The sequence below is a fragment of the Oncorhynchus keta genome, unplaced genomic scaffold, assembly GCF_023373465.1.
Source record: "Oncorhynchus keta strain PuntledgeMale-10-30-2019 unplaced genomic scaffold, Oket_V2 Un_contig_1612_pilon_pilon, whole genome shotgun sequence".
In the NCBI taxonomy this organism is placed as follows: domain Eukaryota; kingdom Metazoa; phylum Chordata; class Actinopteri; order Salmoniformes; family Salmonidae; genus Oncorhynchus; species Oncorhynchus keta.
The window spans coordinates 204123-229238 of record NW_026279723.1 but is presented as its reverse complement, the minus strand read 5'-3'; the positions used below and the strand labels follow the sequence as shown (position 1 = coordinate 229238).

The 25116-nt window shown below is 39.5% G+C and overlaps 1 protein-coding gene and 2 long non-coding RNA genes across 12 annotated transcripts; 1 reads left to right on the top strand and 2 right to left on the bottom strand.

The window, feature by feature from the left end:
* Positions 1-274: 274 nt before the first annotated feature.
* Positions 275-1148, bottom strand: LOC127919257 (uncharacterized). 3 transcript variants are annotated; one of them, XR_008102370.1, is made up of 3 exons: positions 896-1148; positions 490-791; positions 275-429 (listed from the first exon to the last, which is right to left on the bottom strand). It is a non-coding gene; the product is annotated as an uncharacterized LOC127919257 (long non-coding RNA). The 3 variants fall into 3 exon arrangements; XR_008102372.1 differs by having other exon boundaries at positions 275-365; XR_008102371.1 differs by having other exon boundaries at positions 548-791.
* Positions 1149-5407: 4259 nt separating this feature from the next.
* Positions 5408-24850, top strand: LOC127919255 (NLR family CARD domain-containing protein 3-like). Its single transcript, XM_052502734.1, is given in 10 exon segments — positions 5408-5578; positions 10093-10209; positions 12361-12445; positions 12574-12802; positions 17270-17812; positions 17815-19081; positions 19288-19461; positions 21733-21906; positions 22361-22407; positions 22828-24850. Coding segments are annotated over 10 exon segments (3201 nt in total). The 5' UTR covers positions 5408-5540; the 3' UTR covers positions 23355-24850.
* On the bottom strand, positions 10363-12351 carry LOC127919256 (uncharacterized). Of its 8 annotated transcripts, none has more exons than XR_008102366.1 (4): positions 11584-12351; positions 11071-11394; positions 10819-11007; positions 10374-10755 (listed from the first exon to the last, which is right to left on the bottom strand). It is a non-coding gene; the product is annotated as an uncharacterized LOC127919256 (long non-coding RNA). The 8 variants fall into 8 exon arrangements; XR_008102363.1 differs by having other exon boundaries at positions 10375-10755; positions 11521-12351; XR_008102369.1 differs by lacking the exon at positions 11584-12351 and having other exon boundaries at positions 10363-10755; positions 10819-10890; positions 11017-11433.
* Positions 24851-25116: the final 266 nt, after the last annotated feature.

The window sequence follows — 25116 nt, the reverse complement described above, 5'->3', positions numbered from 1 at the left end:
CTACTATACATTATAACCTAGTCTACTTTACATAATATAACATCTACATATCACTAACAACCCACTACTATACATTATAACCTAGTCTACTTTACATAATATAACATCTACATATCACTAACAACCCACTACTATAACCTATTATAACATCTACATATCACTAACAACCCACTACTATACATTATAACCTAGTCTACTTTACATAATATAACATATCATATCACTAACAACCCACTTACATTATATATAACATAATATAACATCTACATATCACTAACAACCCACTACTATACATTATAACCTAGTCTACTTTACATAATATAACATCTACATATCACTAACAACCCACTACTATACATTATAACCTAGTCTACTTTACATAATATAACATCTACATATCACTAACAACCCACTACTATACATTATAACCTAGTCTACTTTACATAATATAACATATATCACTAACAACCCACTACTATACATTATAACCTAGTCTACTTTACATAATATAACATATCACTAACAACCCACTACTATACATTATAACCTAGTCTACTTTACATAATATAACATATCACTAACAACCCACTACTATACATTATAACCTAGTCTACTTTACATAATATAACATCTACATATCACTAACAACCCACTACTATACATTATAACCTAGTCTACTTTACATAATATAACATATCACTAACAACCCACTACTATACATTATAACCTAGTCTACTTTACATAATATAACATCTACATATCACTAACAACCCACTACTATACATTATAACCTACTTTACATACTAACATACATTATACTATACATTATAACTAGTCTACTTTACATAATATAACATCTACATATCACTAACAACCCACTACTATACATTATAACCTAGTCTACTTTACATAATATAACATATCACTAACAACCCACTACTATACATTATAACCTAGTCTACTTTACATAATATAACATCTACATATCACTAACAACCCACTACTATACATTATAACCTAGTCTACTTTACATAATATAACATCTACATATCACTAACAACCCACTACTATACATTATAACCTAGTCTACTTTACATAATATAACATCTACATATCACTAACAACCCACTACTATACATTATAAACTAGTCTACTTTACATAATATAAAATATAAATCTATATCACTAACAACCCACTACTATACATTATAACCTAGTCTACTTTACATAATATAACATCTACATATCACTAACAACCCACTACTATACATTATAACCTAGTCTACTTTACATAATATAACATCTACATATCACTAACAACCCACTACTATACATTATAACCTAGTCTACTTTACATAATATAACATCTACATATCACTAACAACCCACTACTATACATTATAACCTAGTCTACTTTACATAATATAACATATATCACTAACAACCCACTACTATACATTATAACCTAGTCTACTTTACATAATATAACATCTACATATCACTAACAACCCACTACTATACATTATAACCTAGTCTACTTTACATAATATAACATCTACATATCACTAACAACCCACTACTATACATTATAACCTAGTCTACTTTACATAATATAACATATATCACTAACAACCCACTACTATACATTATAACCTAAACTACTTTACATAATATAAAATATCTTACTTGTTGCAAATAACCTTTCTGAATGGATCAATGATTTCCCCCTCAGATCAATCATGTTCAATCCGTTTTAGCCCTTCTCAGATACGTTCAAATCAAATCAAATCAAATTTTATTTGTCACATACACATGGTTAGCAGATGTTAATGCGAGTGTAGCGAAATGCTTGTGCTTCTAGTTCCGACAATGCAGTGATAACCAACAAGTAATCTAACTAACAATTCCAAAACTACTGACTTATACACAGTGTAAGGGGATAAGGAATATGTACATAAGGATATATGAATGAGTGATGGTACAGAGCAGCATACAGTAGATGGTATCGAGTACAGTATATACATATGAGATGAGTGTGTAGACAAAGTAAACAAAGTGGCATAGTTAAAGTGGCTAGTGATACATGTATTACATAAGGATGCAGTCGATGATGTAGAGTACAGTATATACGTATGCATATGAGATGAATAATGTAGGGTAAGTAATATTATATAAGGCAGCATTGTTTAAAGTGGCTAGTGATATATTTACATCATTTCTCATCAATTCCCATTATTAAAGTGGCTGGAGTTGGGTCAGTGTCAATGACAGTGTGTTGGCAGCAGCCACTCAATGTTAGTGGTGGCTGTTTAACAGTCTGATGGCCTTGAGATAGAAGCTGTTTTTCAGTCTCTCGGTCCCAGCTTTGATGCACCTGTACTGACCTCGCCTTCTGGATGATAGCGGGGTGAACAGGCAGTGGTTCGGTGGTTGATGTCCTTGATGATCTTTATGGCCTTCCTGTAACAACGGGTGGTGTAGGTGTCCTGGAGGGCAGGTAGTTTGACCCGGTGATGCGTTGTGCAGTCCTCACTACCCTCTGGAGAGCCTTACGGTTGAGGGCGGAGCAGTTGCCGTACCAGGCGGTGATACAGCCCGCCAGGATGCTCTCGATTGTGCATCTGTAGAAGTTTGTGAGTGCTTTTGGTGACAAGCCGAATTTCTTCAGCCTCCTGAGGTTGAAGAGGCGCTGCTGCGCCTTCTTCACGACGCTGTCAGTGTGAGTGGACCAATTCAGTTTGTCTGTGATGTGTATGCCGAGGAACTTAAAACTAGCTACCCTCTCCACTACTGTACCATCGATGTGGATAGGGGTGTTCCCTCTGCTGTTTCCTGAAGTTCACTACTATACTACTATACTGAACCACTACTATACATTATAACCTAGTCTACTTTACATAATATAACATATCACTAACAACCCACTACTATACATTATAACCAGGTCTACTTTACATAATATAAAATATCTTACTTGTTGCAAATACACTTTCTGAATGGATCAATGATTTCCCCCTCAGATCAATCATGTCCGTTTTAGCCTTTCTGTCTGTATTCTCACATACTGTCAGATACATTTAGAAAATAACAGATTGAAAGACAATAAACAGCCACTTTTAATGAATAAAAATAAGTGTGAGACATGGCCTTGTGTTGCTGTACTGTCTAGAACTACCTTAACAAACAGTGACTTATTATTATTATTATTATTATTATTATTATTATTATTATTATTATTATTATTATTATTATTATTATTATTGTTGTTGTACTGTCTATAACTACCTTAACAGACAGTGACTTATTATTATTATTATTATTATTATTATTATTATTATTATTGTTGTTGTACTGTCTATAACTACCTTAACAGACAGTGACTTATTATTATTATTATTATTATTGTTATTGTTGCTGTACTGTCTATAACTACCTTAACAGACAGTGACTTATTATTATTATTATTATTATTATTATTATTATTATTATTATTATTATTATTATTGTTGTTGTACTGTCTATAACTACCTTAACAAACAGTGACATATTATTATTATTATTATTATTATTGTTGCTGTACTGTCTATAACTACCTTAACAAACAGTGACTTATTATTATTATTATTATTATTATTATTATTGTTGTTGTACTGTCTATAACTACCTTAACAAACAGTGACTTATTATTATTATTATTATTATTATTATTATTATTGTTGCTGTACTGTCTATAACTACCTTAACACACAGTGATATATTATTATTATTATTATTATTATTATTATTATTGTTGCTGTACTGTCTATAACTACCTTAACAAACAGTGACTTATTATTATTATTATTATTATTATTATTGTTGCTGTACTGTCTATAACTACCTTAACAAACAGTGACTTAATATTATTATTGTTATTATTATTATTGATGCTGTACTGTCTATATCTACCTTAACAAACAGTGACTTATTATTATTATTATTATTATTATTGTTATTGTTGCTGTACTGTCTATAACTACCTTAACAAACAGTGACATATTATTATTATTATTATTATTATTATTATTATTATTATTATTATTGTTGTACTGTCTATAACTACCTTAACAAACAGTGACTTATTATTATTATTATTATTATTATTATTATTATTATTATTATTATTATTGTTGCTGTACTGTCTATAACTACCTTAACAAACAGTGGTCCTTCTGTGGCTCAGTTGGTAGAGCATGGCGCTTGTAACGCCAGGGTAGTGGGTTCGATTCCCGGGACCACCCATACGTAGAATGTATGCACACATGACTGTAAGTCGCTTTGGATAAAAGCGTCAGCTAAATGGCATATATTATTATTATTATTATTATATATCAGTGACTTATTATTATTATTATTGTTATTATTGTTGCTGTACTGTCTATAACTACCTTAACAAACAGTGACTTATTATTATTATTATTATTATTATTATTATTGTTGCTGTACTGTCTATAACTACCTTAACAAACAGTGACTTATTATTATTATTATTGTTATTATTGTTGCTGTACTGTCTATAACTACCTTAACAAACAGTGACTTATTATTATTATTATTATTATTATTGTTATTGTTGCTGTACTGTCTATAACTACCTTAACAAACAGTGACTTATTATTATTATTATTATTATTATTATTATTATTATTATTGTTATTATTATTATTATTATTATTATTATTGTTGTTATTATTATTATTATTATTATTATTGTTATTATTATTATTATTATTATTATTATTATTATTATTGTTGTTATTATTATTATTATTATTATTATTGTTATTATTATTATTATTATTATTATTATTATTATTATTGTTATTATTATTATTATTATTATTATTATTGTTGTTGCTGTACTGTCTATAACTACCTTAACAAACAGTGACTTATTATTATTATTATTATTATTATTATTATTGTTGTTGTACTGTCTATAACTACCTTAATAAACAGTGACTTATTATTATTATTATTATTATTATTGTTACTGTACTGTCTATAACTACCTTAATAAACAGTGACTTATTATTATTATTGACAGTTACCATGGAGATGAAATGTCACAACTACGTTTCAATCATATGATTGCATTAAATACTTTGATTGTTTCTGTGTCTGTTAGTAAAGTTTTATAAGAGATAATTAATAAATGATAACAATTGACATTAAATAATTACTGTGTTAACCACAAACAACATTTTGGATCTCTGTTTAGGGGTCAGTGCTCTAAAATGAGTCTCTCTGGGGAGAGAAAGGAGGGGGCCCTGCCTCTAAAATGAGTCTCTCTGGAGAGAGAAAGGAGGGGGCCCTGCCTCTAAAATGAGTCTCTCTGGGGAGAGAAAGGAGGGGGCCGTGCCTCTAAAATGAGTCTCTCTGGAGAGAGAAAGGAGGGGGCCCTGCCTCTAAAATGAGTCTCTTTGGAGCGAGAAAGAAGGGGGTCCTGCCTCTAAAATGAGTCTCTTTGGAGCAAGAAAGAAGGGGGTCCTGCCTCTAAAATGAGTCTCTCTGGTGAACATGGCACCAAAGCTAAGAGGTGAGATGACAATTTTTTTATATCATTATTATGAGTTTATTTCCAAAATGTTCACATTGTTTTTTTAATCAGAAATGGTTGCTTATGGGTACCTTCAATATTACTGTTCTCAGATTTTTAACTAATAGATTTTAGATGGGTATATATATATATATATATATTCACGTAGCTATCTTAATTAAGATGAATGCACTTACTGTAAATCACTCTGGATAAGAGCATCTGCTAAATCAGGGGTTCTCAATCCGGGGTCTGTGGAGGTACTGCAGGGGTTCTCAATTCGGGGTCTGTGGAGGTACTGCAGGGGTTCTCAATCCGGGGTCTGTGGAGGTACTGCAGGGGTTCTCAATCTGGGGTCTGTGGAGGTACTGCAGGGGTTCTCAATCCGGGGTCTGGGGAGGTACTGCAGGGGTTCCACGGCACCCTGACTGTACTCGTTACCATGTAAGACATTTGATAGATTTTTCACATTACACGATCACTTGCCTACTCTTAATTATTACCTAATATAATGAAATGCGTCTTTTTGACAATATAACCGTTATATCAACACTTCCGTTATATCAACACTCTCTTCACACCCGTTTAACAACTCAAAATATCTTTGGCATAGTAGGTATCAAGTCCCTTGCCAATAATGTTTTCTACAACATTGTATACAATGTTCATATTCATCCAACACATATAACACCCTAGATGCCTTCAATTGCCCCATTTATATCCATGTCCAATTTATATCCATGTCCAATTTATATCCATGCCCCATTTCAGGATTATTATTTAACAACATGATGTTGTGCTCCAAAGGGAGAACTTGAAATAACATGATGTAGATAATTAAATCATCAGAAGAACAACGTGTTTATTATTATACACTCTTAGAACAGAAGGTTCCTTCTAGAACCATAAAGGCTTCTATCACTTCCTTAAAACCTCTTAAGTCGACCCCTACTTTTTCGAACATTCTGTTAAAAATCACGCAACATTTCAGCGCCCTGCTACTCATGCCAGGAATATAGTATATGCATATGATTAGTATGTGTGGATAGAAAACACTCAGACGTTTATAAAACTGGTTAAATCACGGCTGTGAATATAACAGAACGTGCGTTTCATCGAAAAGCGCAGGACAATCTGATCACTGAAAATGGGAAAATATATCCATGCGCCACTTGAACCCATTGTTGAATGTGAACCACATTAAATGGGGCCGAGGTTGCAATACCTACAGCTTCCACACGATGTCAACAGTCTTGTCATTTGCCTAGGATTTGTTTCTTGGTCAAACGGACACGAGGCAGCGCATTTCTTCCGGTCTCCGACCGGATATTTTGGTTGAGATTTACCCGGACATTATTTCCAGACGTACAGCTATAGAATATACATCGCCTCGTGATCAATTTGATCGATTATTAACGTTTACTAATACGTAAAGTTGCATTACAAAAGTATTTTGAAGTGTTTTGTGAAAGTATATCGTCGACTTTTTAATAAAAAAAAATGACGTTACGTTATAAAACAATATTTTTTTCCTTGATCACACAGTCTTCATAGATCGATATCTAGGCTATATATGGACCGATTTAATCGAGAAAAAAGTCCCAATAGTGATGTTTATGGGACATCTAGGAGTGCCAACAAAGAAGATGGTCAAAGGTAATGAATGTTTTATATTTTATTTGTGCGTTTTGTGTAGCGCCGACTATGCTAATTATTTTGTTTACGTCCCCTGCGGGTCTTTTGGGGTGTTACTTGCTATCAGATAATAGCTTCTCATGCTTTCGCCGAAAAGCATTTTAAAAATCTGACTTGTTTTCTGGATTCACAACGAGTGTAGCTTTAATTCAGTACCCTGCATGTGTATTTTAATGAACGTTTGAGTTTTAACGAGTGCTATTAGCATTTAGCATAGCGCATTTGCATTTCCAGATGTCTAGATGGGACGCCTGCGTGTCAGGTAGGAGGAGTAAGTTTAATATATGGAACCACTAAAACATTATATTTATTTTTTGGTTCAGTGAAGAAGAACCTCAACGAGTTCTGATCAACGGAAGGTTAATGTTTAGAGGATGTGAATCAAGCAGCCTTCCAGTCATCAGATCACTTCTGGTGGTTTTTTTCTCGGCCCGGGATTTGAACCAGCCACCTTTTGGCCACAGCACCAACTCCTTAGCCGCTGGGTGAAAACCTGAGTTCATCTGCCAAAATGTAGACAAAATGCTGTGCAGACATACATGGTATGACTTACTATAATTATTATACATAAATCACTGCCAAAAGCACAAGACATACTGTTGCATGTAGGTCTATATTATTATTTATGGATTGATCATATAGAAATATAAAACCTACATTTTAACTACTCAACGCAATTACATGTGGAGCAGGAACCACTGACTCACTGCATTATTCTATAGTATTATCAAGACACCTGCTGTTAACTCTTAACTACTTAGGACACCTGCTGTTAACTCTTAACTACTTAGGACAGCTCACGAGGTGTCCTAAATATCTGCCGACTAGGTGGGACGAGAGACTTCATGCATAGCTTTAATTTATACCCATAAGTGTAAACTGTCTTTATTCTCAGCACTTATACGACCAATGTTGTACTCTGAGACGCTTTGTGGATATGGTCCCAGATCTCAACACGTTGTTATAAAAAAAAAAACGTAGAATGTTTGTTTAACATAATAATAAAACATGAATATTACTAATGTAACCCACTGTAAAGACTGGGTTAAGTTGATTGTGTTGCACTGATCATGTCCGCGTTCTGGAACTGTCCGCGTCCCGTACAGAACTGTCCGCGTCCCCGTACAGAACTGTCCTCATCCCCGTACAGAACTGTCCGCGTCCCCGTACAGAACTTTCCCCCGTACAGAACTGTCCGCGTCCCCGTACAGAACTGTCCGCGTCCCCGTACAGAACTGTCCGCGTCCCCGTACAGAACTTTCCCCGTACAGAACTGTCCGCGTCCCCGTACAGAACTGTCCGCGTCCCCGTACAGAACTGTCCGCGTCCCCGTACAGAACTGTCCGCGTCCACATTCGGTGTGGCGCCAAGCCGGTTACGCGCAGAGTGGACTGAGGTGATCTTGGGGAATAAGGACTGAGTTTGTTACAGTGTTGAGATACCGACGTTTATTGTTCCATTTGCTTTTTTCTTTACGGCCAGGGACAGTATGAGTGTAGCCAGATCCTTTTCACATCCTTGTTTCATTTCAGACTAACGACCTGCTAGCTAGTTGGTACAGCTCGGTAAGCTAGCTAGCTACTCTACCAGCAGCATCCTAGTTATCCTAGCTAGTCGGTAACAACTTACTGTGTCTGGTGGGGGTTCATATATTTTGTACAGTGCGTGAGTGCAGAGTTGGATGGTGAGACGTGCATTGCATGACGTGCAATTTTGAGCCGTTCCTATCAGAATAAATCTACATGACTGGTGCTACATATTGGAGTTCCGTGTCGATGACTGATTGTACACAACGCAAGAAGAGTACTGTTACACTAGCTAGTTGGTACAGCTCGGTAAGCGAGCTAGCTACTCTGCCAGCAGCATCCTAGTTATCCTAGCTAGTCGGTACAGCTCGGTAAGCTAGCTAGCCACTCTACCAGCAGCATCCTAGTTATCCTATCTAGTCGGTACAGCTCGGTAAGCTAGCTAGCTACTCTACCAGCAGCATCCTAGTTATCCTAGCTAGTCGGTACAGCTCGGTAAGCTAGCTAGCTACTCTACCAGCAGCATCCTAGTTATCCTAGCTCGTCGGTACAGCTCGGTAAGCTAGCTAGCTACTCTACCAGCAGCATCCTAGTTATCCTAGCTAGTCGGTACAGCTCGGTAAGCTAGCTAGCTACTCTACCAGCAGCATCCTAGTTAACATAAATACCACTACATCTTCACCGGCTGTCTGCATTTCTTGTGGACCGATGGAGCTCCCCGGTTGTTTCTTCCACCTGTTAAATCCCGGTGAGGCTTCTCCCTCTCTCGTTGACGGATGCTGGCTACCTCTGTCCGGTTCTCCTCTCTTCACTAGATGGACGGTAACTTTAGTGTTTAACCCCTCTGTGTCCAAGGACCGAACTTTTGAATATTATTTTCAGGGCGCCTCAATAGCAGGTATTGAACCCCGGGTAAATAATCACTAGTCAGAACCTCAACCTCAGTAAACATTCATTATAACAATCATCTTAATATCTGATATTGTGAGTAAACAACCTCGAGAGTGCGTCTTCCAGCCCTCCAATAAATTACATCATTCAACCCTCCCGGTTAGTAAATTTACCTCAACATCCCCGGAGAAGGCAGAGTAACGACACCAGCCTTTTAGCGGGGCTGACAGACTGACTACAACGCTCGCGACGATAAATTAATTTCGTTATTAAAAATGACACACTGCTCGCGCCATTAACTAACGTCTGGAAGTCAGTTCTATTTGTGAAACTCTTCTTCTGTTTCCCCATCTGAGCTCAGAGTAGATGAGAGATGTAATGTTTGTCTCTGTTGTGTTGAAGACCAATCAAGCAGGAGAGACCAGCCTCCCCTGTTCCCAGCTGTGTGTCCATGAAGAGTGACAAGTCTATGAATCCTCCTATAGAGTTTAGAGAGGGAGACTTTTCTACTGAACAAAGGTAAGAAGAACTCATGGGTCCTGGTCAGTGAGTTAAACAACACTGTCTCTAGTCATTTCTTTCTCCCATTTTCCCATTTATTTTTTGTTGTTTTCATAATCCATAGGCTAATCATTTTGTCCATTTTCATATTCCTAAAACAATATTAAACAAACACAACATTCCCTCCGTGTGTGTGTGTGTGTGTGTGTGTGTGTGTGTGTGTGTGTGTGTGTGTGTGTGTGTGTGTGTGTGTGTGTGTGTGTGTGTGTGTGTGTGTGTGTGTGTGTGTGTGTGTGTGTGTGTGTGTGTGTGTGTGTGTGTGTGTGTGTGTGTGTGTGTGTTTGTGTGTGTGAACTCTCTGGATGAGGAGATGTAATCTCTAATCTGGTTGCCTAGTCACTTATACCCCTACCTACATGTGGATATTACCACAATTACCTCAACTACCTGGTACCCTGCACATTGACTCAGTACTGGTTCTCCCTATAGTCTCATTATTACCTCAACTACCTGGTACCCTGCACATTGACTCAGTACTGGTTCTCCTTATAGTCTCATTATTACCTCAGCTACCTGGTACCCTGCACATTGACTCAGTACTGGTACTCCTTATAATCTCATTATAACCTCAACTACCTGGTACCCTGCACATTGACTCAGTACTGGTACTCCTTATAGTCTCATTATTACCTCAACTACCTGGTACCCTGCACATTGACTCAGTACTGGTTCTCCTTATAGTCTCATTATTACCTCAACTACCTGGTACCCTGCACATTGACTCAGTACTGGTTCTCCTTATAGTCTCATTATTACCTCAGCTACCTGGTACCCTGCACATTGACTCAGTACTGGTACTCCTTATAGTCTCATTATAACCTCAACTACCTGGTACCCTGCACATTGACTCAGTACTGGTACTCCTTATAGTCTCATTATTACCTCAACTACCTGGTACCCTGCACATTGACTCAGTACTGGTTCTCCTTATAGTCTCATTATTACCTCAACTACCTGGTACCCTGCACATTGACTCAGTACTGGTACTCCTTATAGTCTCATTATTACCTCAACTACCTGGTACCCTGCACATTGACTCAGTACTGGTACTCCTTATAGTCTCATTATTACCTCAACTACCTGGTACCCTGCACATTGACTCAGTACTGGTTCTCCTTATAGTCTCATTATTACCTCAACTACCTGGTACCCTGCACATTGACTCTGTACTGGTACTCCTTATAGTCTCATTATTACCTCAACTACCTGGTACCCTGCACATTGACTCTGTACTGGTACTCCTTATAGTCTCATTATTACCTCAACTACCTGGTACCCTGCACATTGACTCAGTACTGGTACTCCTTATAGTCTCATTATTACCTCAACTACCTGGTACCCTGCACATTGACTCAGTACTGGTACTCCTTATAGTCTCATTATTCGCGTCAACGAGCGTCTAGAAGTCAGTTCTATTTGTGACGCATATCGCGCTGCATCTCCTCATTGGTTTATAGAAGCAGGTACCCACGTGCCATCTCCTCATTGGTTTATAGAAGCAGGTACCCACGTCCCATCTCCTCATTGGTTTATAGAAGCAGGTACCACGTGCCATCTCCTCATTGGTTTATAGAAGCAGGTACCCACGTGCCATCTCCTCATTGGTTTATAGAAGCAGGTACCCACGTCCCATCTCCTCATTGGTTAATAGAAGCAGGTACCCACGTGTCATCTCCTCATTTAGCAAAACAACATAACTTAACAAAAACATAACTTCTTTAAACAATAAAAGCTAATTTACGAACATTTCTGAAAATGGATGAATAGCTTTTTGGAATGAAACTCTTGTTTCCCCATCTAAGGCTAATCATTTTGTCCATTTTCATAGTCCTAAAACAAAATTAAACAAACACAACATTCCCTCCCTGTGTGTGTGTGTGTGTGTGTGTGTGTGTGTGTGTGTGTGTGTGTGTGTGTGTGTGTGTGTGTGTGTGTGTGTGTGTGTGTGTGTGTGTGTGTGTGTGTGTATGTGTGTGTGTGTGTGTGTGTGTGTGTGTGTGTGTGTGTGTGTGTGTGTGTGTGTGTGTGTGTGTGTGTGTGTGTGTGTGTGTGTGTGTGTGTGTGTGTACTCCCTGGATGAGGAGATGTAATCTCATGTTTTGTCCACAGAAACCAACAGGAGAGATCAGAGTCAGAGATTCTCAGTGGTCAGTCTTCCCAGAGTCATCAAACAGACCTGGCCTCCATATTCAGTGTATGTGGTCCTGTTATGTACATTTGTTTTTGTTGACCTCAAGTAAAGTTGATCTGTCAATCATTCATTAATGTGTTAATGAGAAAGCATTTGTCTCTTGCTTAACTCATTTACTTAATTTATTCCAGATGCTTGAAGAGAAAATTATGACATTTGTGAAGAACGAGCTGAAGATATTCAAGAGGATTCTTAGTCCAGAACTCCCAGAAGGCTTTGAGAGTCAGAAGCAGGATAAGGAAGTGGTGGATGCTGAAGATGAGAAGCAGGAGAGCAGTGCCAGAGAGGGGGCTCTGAAGATCACACTGCACGTCCTGAGGAAAATGAACCAGATGGAGCTTGCTGACACACTGGAGAAAAGTAAGAGCTGTCTGCCTCATGTTGAATGCTGTTTTATAACATTTAAAAGCTGTAGCTAAAGTACAGCTAAAGTAGCTGTGTAACTCAATGATATTGTAGCAGCCTTAACTAGAGGTCGACCGATTATGATTTTTCAACGCAGATACCGATACCGATTAATCGGCCAATTTAAATAAATAAAACTGTGTTTGTAATAATGACAATTACAACTGAATGAACACTTATTTTAACTTAATATAATACATCAATAAAATCAATTTAGCCTGAAATAAATAATGAAACATGTTCAATTTGGTTTAAATAATGCAAAAACAAAGTGTTGGAGAAGAAAGTAAAAGTGCAATATGTGCTATGTAAGAAAGCTAAAGTTTCAGTTTCTTGCTCAGAACATGAGAACATATGAAAGCTGGTGGTTCCTTTTAACATGAGTCTTCAATATTCCCAGGTAAAAAGTTTTAGGTTGTAGTTATTATAGGAATTATAGGACTATTTCCCTCTATACCATTTGTATTTCATTAACCTTTGACTATTGAATGTTCTTATAGGCACTTTAGTATTGCCAGTGTAACAGTATAGCTTCCGTCCCTTTCCTCGCTCCTCCCTGGGCTCGAACCAGGAACACAACGACAACAGCCACCCCCGAAGCAGTGTTTCCCATGCAGAGCAAGGGAAACAACCACTCCAAGGCTCAAAGCGAGTTACGTTTGAAACGCTATTAGCGTGCGCTAACTAGCTAGCCATTTCACTTCGGTTACACCAGCCTCATCTTGGGAGTTGATTGGCTTGAAGTCATAAACAGCGCAATGCTTGATGCTTGTATGATCAGTCAGATTATATATATTATCTAGCAGGACACGCTAGATAATATCTAGTAATATCATCAACCATGTGTAGTTAAATAGTGATTATGATTGATTGTTTTTTAAGATAAGTTTAATGCTAGCTAGCAACTTATCTTGGCTTACTGCATTTGCGTATGAGGGAGTCACCTTGTGGAGGTGCAACGAGAGGCAGGCAGGTCGTTATTGCTTTGGACTAGTTAACCTGGAGGTTGCAAGATTGGATCCCCCGAGCTGACAAGGAAAATCTGTCATTTTTATTTTTTTATTTTTTTATTTCACCTTTATTTAACCAGGTAGGCAAGTTGAGAACAAGTTCTCATTTACAATTGCGACCTGGCCAAGATAAAGCAAAGCAGTTCGACACATACAACGACACAGAGTTACACATGGAGTAAAACAAAAATGTGAGCAAATTAGGTGAGAAGGGAGGTAAAGGCAAAAAAGGCCATGGTGGCAAAGTAAATACAATATAGCAAGTAAAACACTGGAATGGTAGTTTTGCAATGGAAGAATGTGCAAAGTAGAAATAAAAATAATGGGGTGCAAAGGAGCAAAATAAATAAATAAATTAAATACAGTTGGGAAAGAGGTAGTTGTTTGGGCTAAATTATAGGTGGGCTATGTACAGGTGCAGTAATCTGTAAGATGCTCTGACAGTTGGTGCTTAAAGCTAGTGAGGAGATAAGTGTTTCCAGTTTCAGAGATTTTTGTAGTTCGTTCCAGTCATTGGCAGCAGAGAACTGGAAGGAGAGGCGGCCAAAGAAAGAATTGGTTTTGGGGGTGACTAGAGAGATATACCTGCTGGAGCGTGTGCTACAGGTGGGAGATGCTATGGTGACCAGCGAGCTGAGATAAGGGGGACTTTACCTAGCAGGGTCTTGTAGATGACATGGAGCCAGTGGGTTTGGCGACGAGTATGAAGCGAGGGCCAGCCAACGAGAGCGTACAGGTCGCAATGGTGGGTAGTATATGGGGCTTTGGTGACAAAACGGATTGCACTGTGATAGACTGCATCCAATTTGTTGAGTAGGGTATTGGAGGCTATTTTGTAAATGACATCGCCAAAGTCGAGGATTGGTAGGATGGTCAGTTTTGCAAGGGTATGTTTGGCAGCATGAGTGAAGGATGCTTTGTTGCGAAATAGGAAGCCAATTCTAGATTTAACTTTGGATTGGAGATGTTTGATATGGGTGGAAGGAGAGTTTACAGTCTAACCAGACACCTAAGTATTTGTAGTTGTCCACGTATTCTAAGTCAGAGCCGTCCAGAGTTGTGATGTTGGACAGGCGGGTAGGTGCAGGTAGCGATCGGTTGAAGAGCATGCATTTAGTTTTACTTGTATGTAAGAGCAATTGGAGGCCACGGAAGGAGAGTTGTATGGCATTGAAGCTTGCCTGGAGGGTTGTTAACACAGTGTCCAAAGAAGGGCCGGAAGTATACAGAATGGTGTCATCTGCGTAAAGAGGTGGATCAGAGACTCACCAGCAGCAAGAGCGACCTCATTGATGTATACAGAGAAGAGAGTCTGTCCAAGAATTGAACCCTGTGGCACCCCCATAGAGACTGCCAGAGGTCCGGACAGCAGACCCTCCGATTTGACACACTGAACTCTATCAGAGAAGTAGTTGGTGAACCAGGCGAGGGAATCATTTGAGAAACCAAGGCTGTCGAGTCTGCCGATGAGGATGTGGTGGTTGACAGAGTCGAAAGCCTTGGCCAGATCAATGAATACGGCTGCACAGTAATGTTTCTTATCGATGGCGGTTAAGATATTGTTTAGGACCTTGAGCGTGGCTGAGGTGCACCCATGACCAGCTCTGAAACCAGATTGCATAGCAGAGAAGGTATGGTGAGATTCGAAATGGTCGGTAATCTGTTTGTTGACTTGGCTTTCGAAGACCTTAGAAAGGAGGCATGGTAGGATAGATATAGGTCTGTAGCAGTTTGGGTCAAGAGTGTCCCCCTTTGAAGACGGGGATGACCGCAGCTGCTTTCCAATCTTTGGGAATCTCAGACGACACGAAAGAGAGGTTGAACAGGCTAGTAATAGGGGTGGCAACAATTTCGGCAGATAATTTTAGAAAGAAAGAGTCCAGATTGTCTAGCCCGGCTGATTTGTAGGGGTCCAGATTTTCAGCTCTTTCAGAACTTCAGCTGAATGGATTTGGGAGAAGGAGAAATGGGGAAGGCTTGGGCGAGTTGCTGTTGGGGGTGCAGTGCTGTTGACCGGGGTAGGAGTAGCCAGGTGGAAAGCATGGCCAGCCGTAGAAAAATGCTTATTGAAATTCTCAATTATGGTGGATTTATCAGTGGTGACAGTGTTTCCTATCTTCAGTGCAGTGGGCAGCTGGGAGGAGGTGTTCTTATTCTCCATGGACTTTACAGTGTCCCAGTGTTCTGTGTTCTGCCCTGAACGAGGCAGTTAACCCACCGTTCCTAGGCCAGTTAACCCACTGTTCCTAGACCAGTTAACCCACTGTTCCTAGACCAGTTAACCCACTGTTCTTAGGCCAGTTAACCCACTGTTCCTAGACCAGTTAACCCACTGTTCCTAGACCAGTTAACCCACTGTTCCTAGACCAGTTAACCCACTGTTCTTAGGCCAGTTAACCCACTGTTCCTAGACCAGTTAACCCACTGTTCCTAGACCAGTTAACCCACTGTTCCTAGACCAGTTAACCCACTGTTCCTAGACCAGTTAACCCACTGTTCCTAGGCCAGTTAACCCACTGTTCCTAGACCAGTTAGTTAAATGAAGGTGTAAAAAAAAGGCAAAATCGGTGTCCAAACATTCCGATTTCCGATTGTTATGAAAACTTGAAATTGTCCCTAATTAATCGACCATTCCGATTAATCGGTCGACCTAGCCTTAACACAACACCTAGTGACCTCATCAAGTAGCAGCAGGGATGTGTTGTGGTGATTAATTTAGAGAGAGAACATTAATAATATGATGTTTGTAATGCATTATGACAACATTTACACATTTATACAGTCAGTTAAGAGAATAAATTATCATAATTAAAATCTGTTACGGGAATTAAATTCCTATATGTTTTAATACCCAATTAAATTAAACACTCTGTCCACTCCTAAGAATTTGTAAGACTCTTATTTGCATAAAATGGACAGAGACCAAAACCAATCAACAGCGTTTATTCTCGAGAGTACTGAACATGAAACTATTTACAACAGGTTATAAACTGAAAATGACATCATTAGTTTTCGAACTGTCCCGTCTCTTCTCCACCCGGTACAATGGCAGTATAGTTCTCCCACGACTTTAGATAATTTATGACCGAGCCAAGGTCTTCCTGTGCAGATAAGCATTCTAGCCAGTCTGACGATAAGTTCATTAGTTTTTACCAAGGAACAGACAGTCATTGTTCTAATTCTTGATTATATTTACACACATTATATTCAGTACTAGGATTAAAAGAAAAGGCATACATCTATTCAGTAACATAATAGTATTCTGATTAGTCAGTCCTGATTGAAATGTATACATAATTAGTCATTATTGATTAGAAAAATCCCTTAACAAAAACTTTATAACTGTCCTACAATACTGTAGACATTAAAACAGACGTAATATTAATATCCTCTGTGGTATTTCTTCATTCAGATGATCTTGCTGTGATTTGCCAACGTGAACTCAAATCTAATCTAAAGAAGAAGTTTCAATGTGTATTTGAGGGGATCGCGAAACAAGGAAACCCAACACTTCTCAATAAGATCTACACAGAGCTCTACATCACAGAGGGTGGAACAGGAGAGGTCAATAATGAACATGAGCTGAGACAGATTGAGACAACAACCAGGAAACAAGCAAGACCAGAAACTGCAATCAAATGTAACGACATCTTCAAACCCTTAACTGGACAAGATAAACCTATCAGAACTGTGCTGACAAAGGGAGTCGCTGGCATTGGAAAAACAGTCTCTGTGCAGAAGTTCATTCTGGACTGGGCTGAAGGAAAAGCAAATCAGGATGTCCAATTTGTATTTTCATTCCCTTTTCGGGAGCTGAATTTGATGAAAGAGGACAAACACACTTTAATTGAACTTCTTAATCACTTCTCAATGGAAAGCAAAGTTTCAAGAATCTCCAACTACAACAAGTACAAAGTTCTGTTCATCTTTGATGGTCTGGATGAGTGCCGACTGCCCTAGACTTCCAGAAGAACAAGATCTGTTGTGACGTCACAGAGTCAACCTCAGTGGATGTTCTGCTGACAAATCTCATCAAGGGAAATCTGCTTCCCTCTGCTCTCCTCTGGATAACTACCCGACCTGCAGCAGCCAATAAGATCCCTTCAGGGTGTGTTGACCAGGTGACAGAGGTACGAGGTTTCAATGACCCACAGAAGGAGGAGTACTTCAGGAAGAGATTCAGTGATGAGGACATGGCCAGCAGAATCATCTCACACATAAAGACATCAAGGAGCCTCCACATCATGTGCCACATTCCAGTCTTCTGTTGGATTTCTGCAACAGTCCTTGAACAGATGCTGAAACATAAGAGAGAAGAGATGCCCAAGACTCTGACTGAGATGTACACACACCTTGTGGTGTTTCATACCAAACAGAAGAATGAAAAGTATCTTGGGAAAGAAGAGACAGGTCCACACTGGAATAAAGAGAGCATTCTGTCACTGGGAAAGCTGGCTTTTCAACAGCTTGTGAAGGGCAATCTGATTTTCTATGAAGAAGACCTGAACGAGGCTGGCATTGATGTCAATGAAGCCTCAGTGTACTCAGGATTGTGCACACAGCTCTTTAAAGAGGAATGTGGGCTGTACCAGGACAAGGTGTACTGCTTTGTTCATCTGAGCATTCAGGAGTTTCTGGCTGCTGTATATGTGTTCCTCTCATTCATCAACAACAATGAGAATCTAATGGCCAAAACACAATCAACGTCCAGGAACTTTTCTTTGAGGATCAAACAAAGGCGTAAAGTTACTGTCTACAAGCCTGAAGTTACTGTCTACAAGAGTGCTGTGGATAAAGCTTTACAAAGTGAGACGGGAAACCTGGACCTTTTCCTCCGCTTCCTTCTGGGCCTCTCACTGGAGTCCAATCAGAAGCACTTACGAGGTCTACTGACAAAGACAAGAAGCAGCTCACAAAGCCATGAAGAAACAGTTAAGTACATCAAGGAGAAGATCAGGGAGGATCTCTCCCCAGAGAGGTGCATCAATCTGTTCCACTGTCTGAATGAACTGAATGACCATTCTCTAGTGGAGGAGATCCAAAGCTTCCTGAGATCAGGAAGTCTCTCTAGAGCCAAACTGTCACCTGCACAGTGGTCAGCTCTGGTCTTTGTGTTGCTGACATCAGAAAAGGAGCTGGATGTGTTTGACCTGAAGAAATACTCCAGATCAGAGGAAGGTCTTCTGAGGCTGCTGCCAGTGGTCAAAGCCTCCAGAGCTGCTCTGTGAGTAAATAAAATGACATATAAGAACTAATCATCAGGAATAAATATTCAATTTGGAGTAGAATATTTATTAATGAAAAACATATCGAATCAGTACATTTGTGATCACATTAGTATAACAACATGACCATACAATTCTAGGAGACAGAAGATGAAAATATATATTGTTTCAGAGAATAAACCAAGTCATGATGATCTCTTTGCAGGCTGTCCGGCTGTGGAGTCACAGAGGAAGGCTGTGCTTCTCTGGTCTCAGTTCTGAGGTCAAACCCCTCACACCTGAGAGAGCTGGATCTGAGTAATAATGACCTGAAGGATTCAGGAGTGAAGCTGCTCTCTGCTGGACTGGGGAATCCCCACTGTAAACTGGAGACTCTGAGGTCAGTAATTCCTGTAGTTTGTCAACAAGTGATAACTGTTCACCAGATCCACATGTGTTTACCAGACACACATAGTCCACACCATATGTGTTTGGACAGTGAAGCTCACAGTTTTACATTTGGTGCTCTGCTCCAGCATTTTGGATTTGAGATAGAATGTTTCATAATAGGAGACAAGTCATTATTATTAATCCGTTACCAGACGTTGGAAGACAAGTCATTATTATTATTATTAATGGTGAGAGGTTAGCATAATTTGTTGTAGCGTCTGTTACTGGTAATGGTGAGAGGTTAGCATGTTTTGTTGTAGCCTCTGTTATTGGTAATGGTGAGAGGTTAGCATGTTTTGTTGTAGTCTCTGTTATTGGTAATGGTGAGAGGTTAGCATGTTTTGTTGTATCCTCTGTTATTGGTAATGGTGAGAGGTTAGTATGTTTTGTTGTAGCGTCTGTTACTGGTAATGGTGAGAGGTTAGCATGTTTTGTTGTAGCCTCTGTTATTGGTAATGGTGAGAGGTTAGCATGTTTTGTTGTAGCCTCTGTTATTGGTAATGGTGAGAGGTTAGCATGTTTTGTTGTAGCCTCTGTTATTGGTAATGGTGAGAGGTTAGCATGTTTTGTTGTAGCCTCTGTTATTGGTAATGGTGAGAGGTTAGCATGTTTTGTTGTAGCCTCTGTAACTCTCTCACTCATTATTATTAATGATTTATTCATGATCTTTCTATATCATGGCAGTCACAGGGTTGATGTAGTCATTGTGTTCAAAGAATATGGGACCAAATACTGTTGACTACTTTAATACACTATAACTAATTGGTCAGAATAGTTATGTCTTCTTTTAATGGGGGACTAGATACATAAATTGTTTTCATTTCTAAATTGTGAAACAAATATGTATTAAAATATCCTCAAATAAAAGGTGGCATTATAAACTGTCACCTCATCTGAAACATTTGATCTGAAATCCAAAATGTTGTAGTATAGAGTAAGTCTAGTATAGAGTCAGTCTAATATAGAGTCAGTCTAGTATAGAGTCAGTCTAGTATAGAGTCAGTCTAGTATAGAGTCAGTCTAGTATAGAGTCAGTCTAATATAGAGTCAGTCTAATATAGAGTCAGTCTAGTATAGAGTCAGTCTAATATAGAGTCAGTCTAATATATATATATTTTTTTTTTCACCTTTATTTAACCAGGTAGGCTAGTTGAGAAGTTCTCATTTGCAACTGCGACCTGGCCAAGATAAAGCATAGCAGTGTGAACAGACAACACAGAGTTACACATGGAGTAAACAATTAACAAGTCAATAACACAGTAGAAAAAAAGGGAGTCTATATACAATGTGTGCAAAAGGCATGAGGAGGTAGGCAAATAATTACAATATTGCAGATTAACACTGGAGTGATAAATGATCAGATAATCATGTACAGGTAGAGATATTGGTGTGCAAAAGAGCAGAAAAGTAAATAAATAAAAACTGTGGGGATGAGGTAGGTGAAAATGGGTGGGCTGTTTACCAATAGATTATGTACAGCTGCAGCGATCGGTTAGCTGCTCAGATAGCAGATGTTTGAAGTTGGTGAGGGAGATAAAAGTCTCCAACTTCAGCGATTTTTGCAATTCGTTCCAGTCACAGGCAGCAGAGAACTGGAACGAAAGGCGGCCGAATGAGGTGTTGGCTTTAGGGATGATCAGTAAAATACACCTGCTGGAGCGCGTGCTACGGATGGGTGTTGCCATCGTGACCAGTGAACTGAGATAAGGCGGAGCTTTACCTAGCATGACCTTGTAGATGACCTGGAGCCAGTGGGTCTGGCGACGAATATGTAGCGAGGGCCAGCCGACTAGCGCATACAAGTCGCAGTGGTGGGTAGTATAAGGTGCTTTAGTGTCAAAACGGATGGCACTGTGATAAACTGCATCCAGTTTGCTGAGTAGAGTGTTGGAAGCAATTTTGTAGATGACATCGCCGAAGTCGAGGATCGGTAGGATAGTCAGTTTTACTAGGTAAGCTTGGCAGCGTGAGTGAAGGAGGCTTTGTTGCGGAATAGAAAGCCGACTCTTGATTTGATTTTCGATATAGAGTCAGTCTAATATAGAGTCGGTCTAGTATAGAGTCGGTCTAGTATAGAGTCGGTCTAGTATAGAGTCAGTCTTTAATTTACGAATATGGAAGGTTTCAGGACACTGATACATCTGAATAAAAACATATACTGTCACTATTTTCACCACCAAAGAATATCAGTGTGGTTTTAATATGATTTGACTCTTTGCAGGCTGTCAGGCTGTCTAGTCACAGAGGAAGGCTGTGCTTCTCTGGTCTCAGCTCTGGAGTCAAACCCCTCACACCTGAGAGAGCTGGACCTGAGCTACAATCACCCAGGAGACTCAGGTGTCAGACTGCTCTCTGCTGGACTGGAGGATCCACACTGCAGACTGGAGAAACTCAAGTATGTAGAGGGTTTATGTCAATGTTCATATCAGACATGTTTGACTTATCAGGCTAGTTAAGACAAACATTCTTACCACTTTTTGGACAAATGATTTGCTGACTGTTTTATATGCTGATTGTGTGAGAGTGACACTGGACACACACACAAAGGAAACACACACTAGACACACACACACACACACACTGGACACAAACACACGCACACAGGACACACATACACACACACACACAGGACACACACATACAAAACATTCTTACCAATGATTGAGTGTGTGTGTGTGTGTGTGTGTGTGTGTGTGTGTGTGTGTGTGTGTGTGTGTGTGTGTGTGTGTGTGTGTGTGTGTGTGTGTGTGTGTGTGTGTGTGTGTGTGTGTGTGTGTGTGTGTGTGTGTGTGTGTGTGAGTTCAGGTGTATCCCTCAATGACTGTCTGTTCTTCTGCTTACCGCTACAGTGTGGAACACGGTGGAGAGAACAGAATGGAACCTGGGCTCAGAAAATGTGAGTGTTGACTGAAGTGAAGAATATGACTAAGAATAAGTCTTAATTCAAGTTAAGTCAAAGTCAAAGACCACCATCATTACTTACTTGGTCATATTAAATATCAGCTGTAGTTCTACAGAAGCAGAAATCAGGGACACCAAAGTTTACAAAGAGTTGCTTTGACAATGTGTGTGTGTGTCTGTGTGTCTGTGTGTGTGTGTAAATAGTGTGTGTGTGTGTGTGTGTGCAATTAATGGGAATAAGTGTTTTATATTAACATACAGTATAACATATGATAATTCAACACGTCTCAAGTTACCTTAACTTCTCCTTTTGATACCTAGAAACATCTACATTAAATGAATTAGTGAAAAGTTAGTTAACATTCTAATGTGAATGATGATGATTTCTAATATTGTGTCTGGTTTCATCCTTCAGATGTCTGTGATCTCACACTGGACCTAAACACAGTAAACAGACTCCTCTCTCTGTCTGAGGAGAACAGAAAGGTGACATGTAGGAGAGAGAAGCAGCCGTATCCTGATCACCCAGAGAGATTTGAGGACTGGAGACAGGTTCTGTGTAGAGAGGGTCTGACTGGGTGCTGTTACTGGGAGGTAGAGTGGAGTGGGAGAGAGGCTGATATAGGAGTGACATATAAAGGAATCAGCAGGAGAGGAGGGGTTAACGACTGTTGTCTTGGATACAATGACAAGTCCTGGAGTCTGTACTGCTCTGACAACAGTTACGCTGCCTGGCACAATAATAAACCCACTACCATAGACGTCCCCTCCTCCAGCTCCCACAGAGTAGGAGTGTATCTGGACTGGCCAGCCGGCACTCTGTCCTTCTATAGAGCCTCCTCTGACACACTGACCCACCTGATCACATTCACCTCCACATTCACTGAACCCCTCTATCCAGGGTTTGGGGTTTATTATGCCTCCTCAGTGTCCCTAAAATAATAACCTGACACACACACACGCTGGACACACACACACACACACACTGGACAAACACACACAACCGGACACACACACACTAAACACACACACTCACACACAACCGGACACACACACACACTAAACACACACACTCACACACACTAAACACACACACACACACTGACACAAATACATGATACAAAGAACACGCACACACACACACTAGACATACGCACATTTATACACACAAACTGGGCACACACACACTGGACTCACACACACACACACACACACTCACACTCACACTCACCTCACACACACTCACACACTGGTGCCTCAGTGTCCCTGTAAATAATTACCACAGTGATACACACACACACAAAACATTGGACGCACACACACACACACACACACACACACACACACACACACACACACACACACACACACACACACACACACACACACACACACACACACACACACACACACACACACACACACACACACACACACACACACACACACACACATTGTTTAGGGTTTGGTGCGACTCAGTGACACACACACATACACACTGGACACATACACACTGGACACACACACACTGGACACACACAGGGTGTAGGGTGGGTTACTATGCCAGGCACAATAATAAACCCACTCTCATAGAAGTCCCTCCTCCAGCTCCAACAGAGTGTATTTGGACTGACCAGCCGGCACTCTGTCCTTCTATAGAGCCTCCTCTGACACACTGACCCACCTGATCACATTCACCTCCAAATTCACTGAGCCCCTCTATCCAGGGTTTAGGGTTTATTATGACTCCTCAGTGTCCCTGAAATAATAACCTGAGACACACACACACTGGATACTGACACACACACACACACATAAACACACACACATAAACACACACACACTGGACACACACAAGACAAACACACACACACATAAACACACACATACTGGATACTGACACACACACACATAAACACACACACACTGGTGTGTTTGCTGATGTCAACGTTGTGAACAGAGTTCCCCATAGTGGTGGTGATGTTATGGGCATAAGCTACGGACAACGAACACAAGTGCATTTTATCATTTTGTCAATTTGAACCGTGATGAGATTCCATTGTCGTGCCATTCATCTGCCGCCATCACCTCATGTTTCACAGTCGCAGAGACACAATTCCTGGGAGCTGAAAAAATGGTTCTTCCTTTGTCACCAGACATGTCTTTGACATGTATGACAGCGTTCAGGCCACCAACTTTGCCATTGAAGAGGAGTGGGAACAACATTCCACCGGCCACAATCAACAGCCTGATCATCTCTAGGTGAAGGAGATGTGTCGTGCTGCATGAGGCAAATGGTCACGCCAGATACTGACTGTATTGGATGTATTTCAACTGACTGATTTCCTTATATGAACTGTAACTCAGTCAGATCTTTGAAATTGTTGCATGTTGGGTTTATTTTATTGTTCAGTGTAATAAAAAAGATCAGTATTCAATGTTTTATGTTTGATATGATGTTAGTAACAATCTGAAGTCATTCCATCCTTTCACTAAATGGTAGTAACACTCTGAAGTCATTCCATCATTTCACTAAATGGTAGTAACAATCTGAAGTCATTCCATCCTTTCACTAAATGGTAGTAACACTCTGAAGTCATTCCATCATTTCACTAAATGGTAGTAACACTAAGTCATTCCATCCTTTCACTAAATGGTAGTAACACTAAGTCATTCCATCCTTTCACTAAATGGTAGTAACACT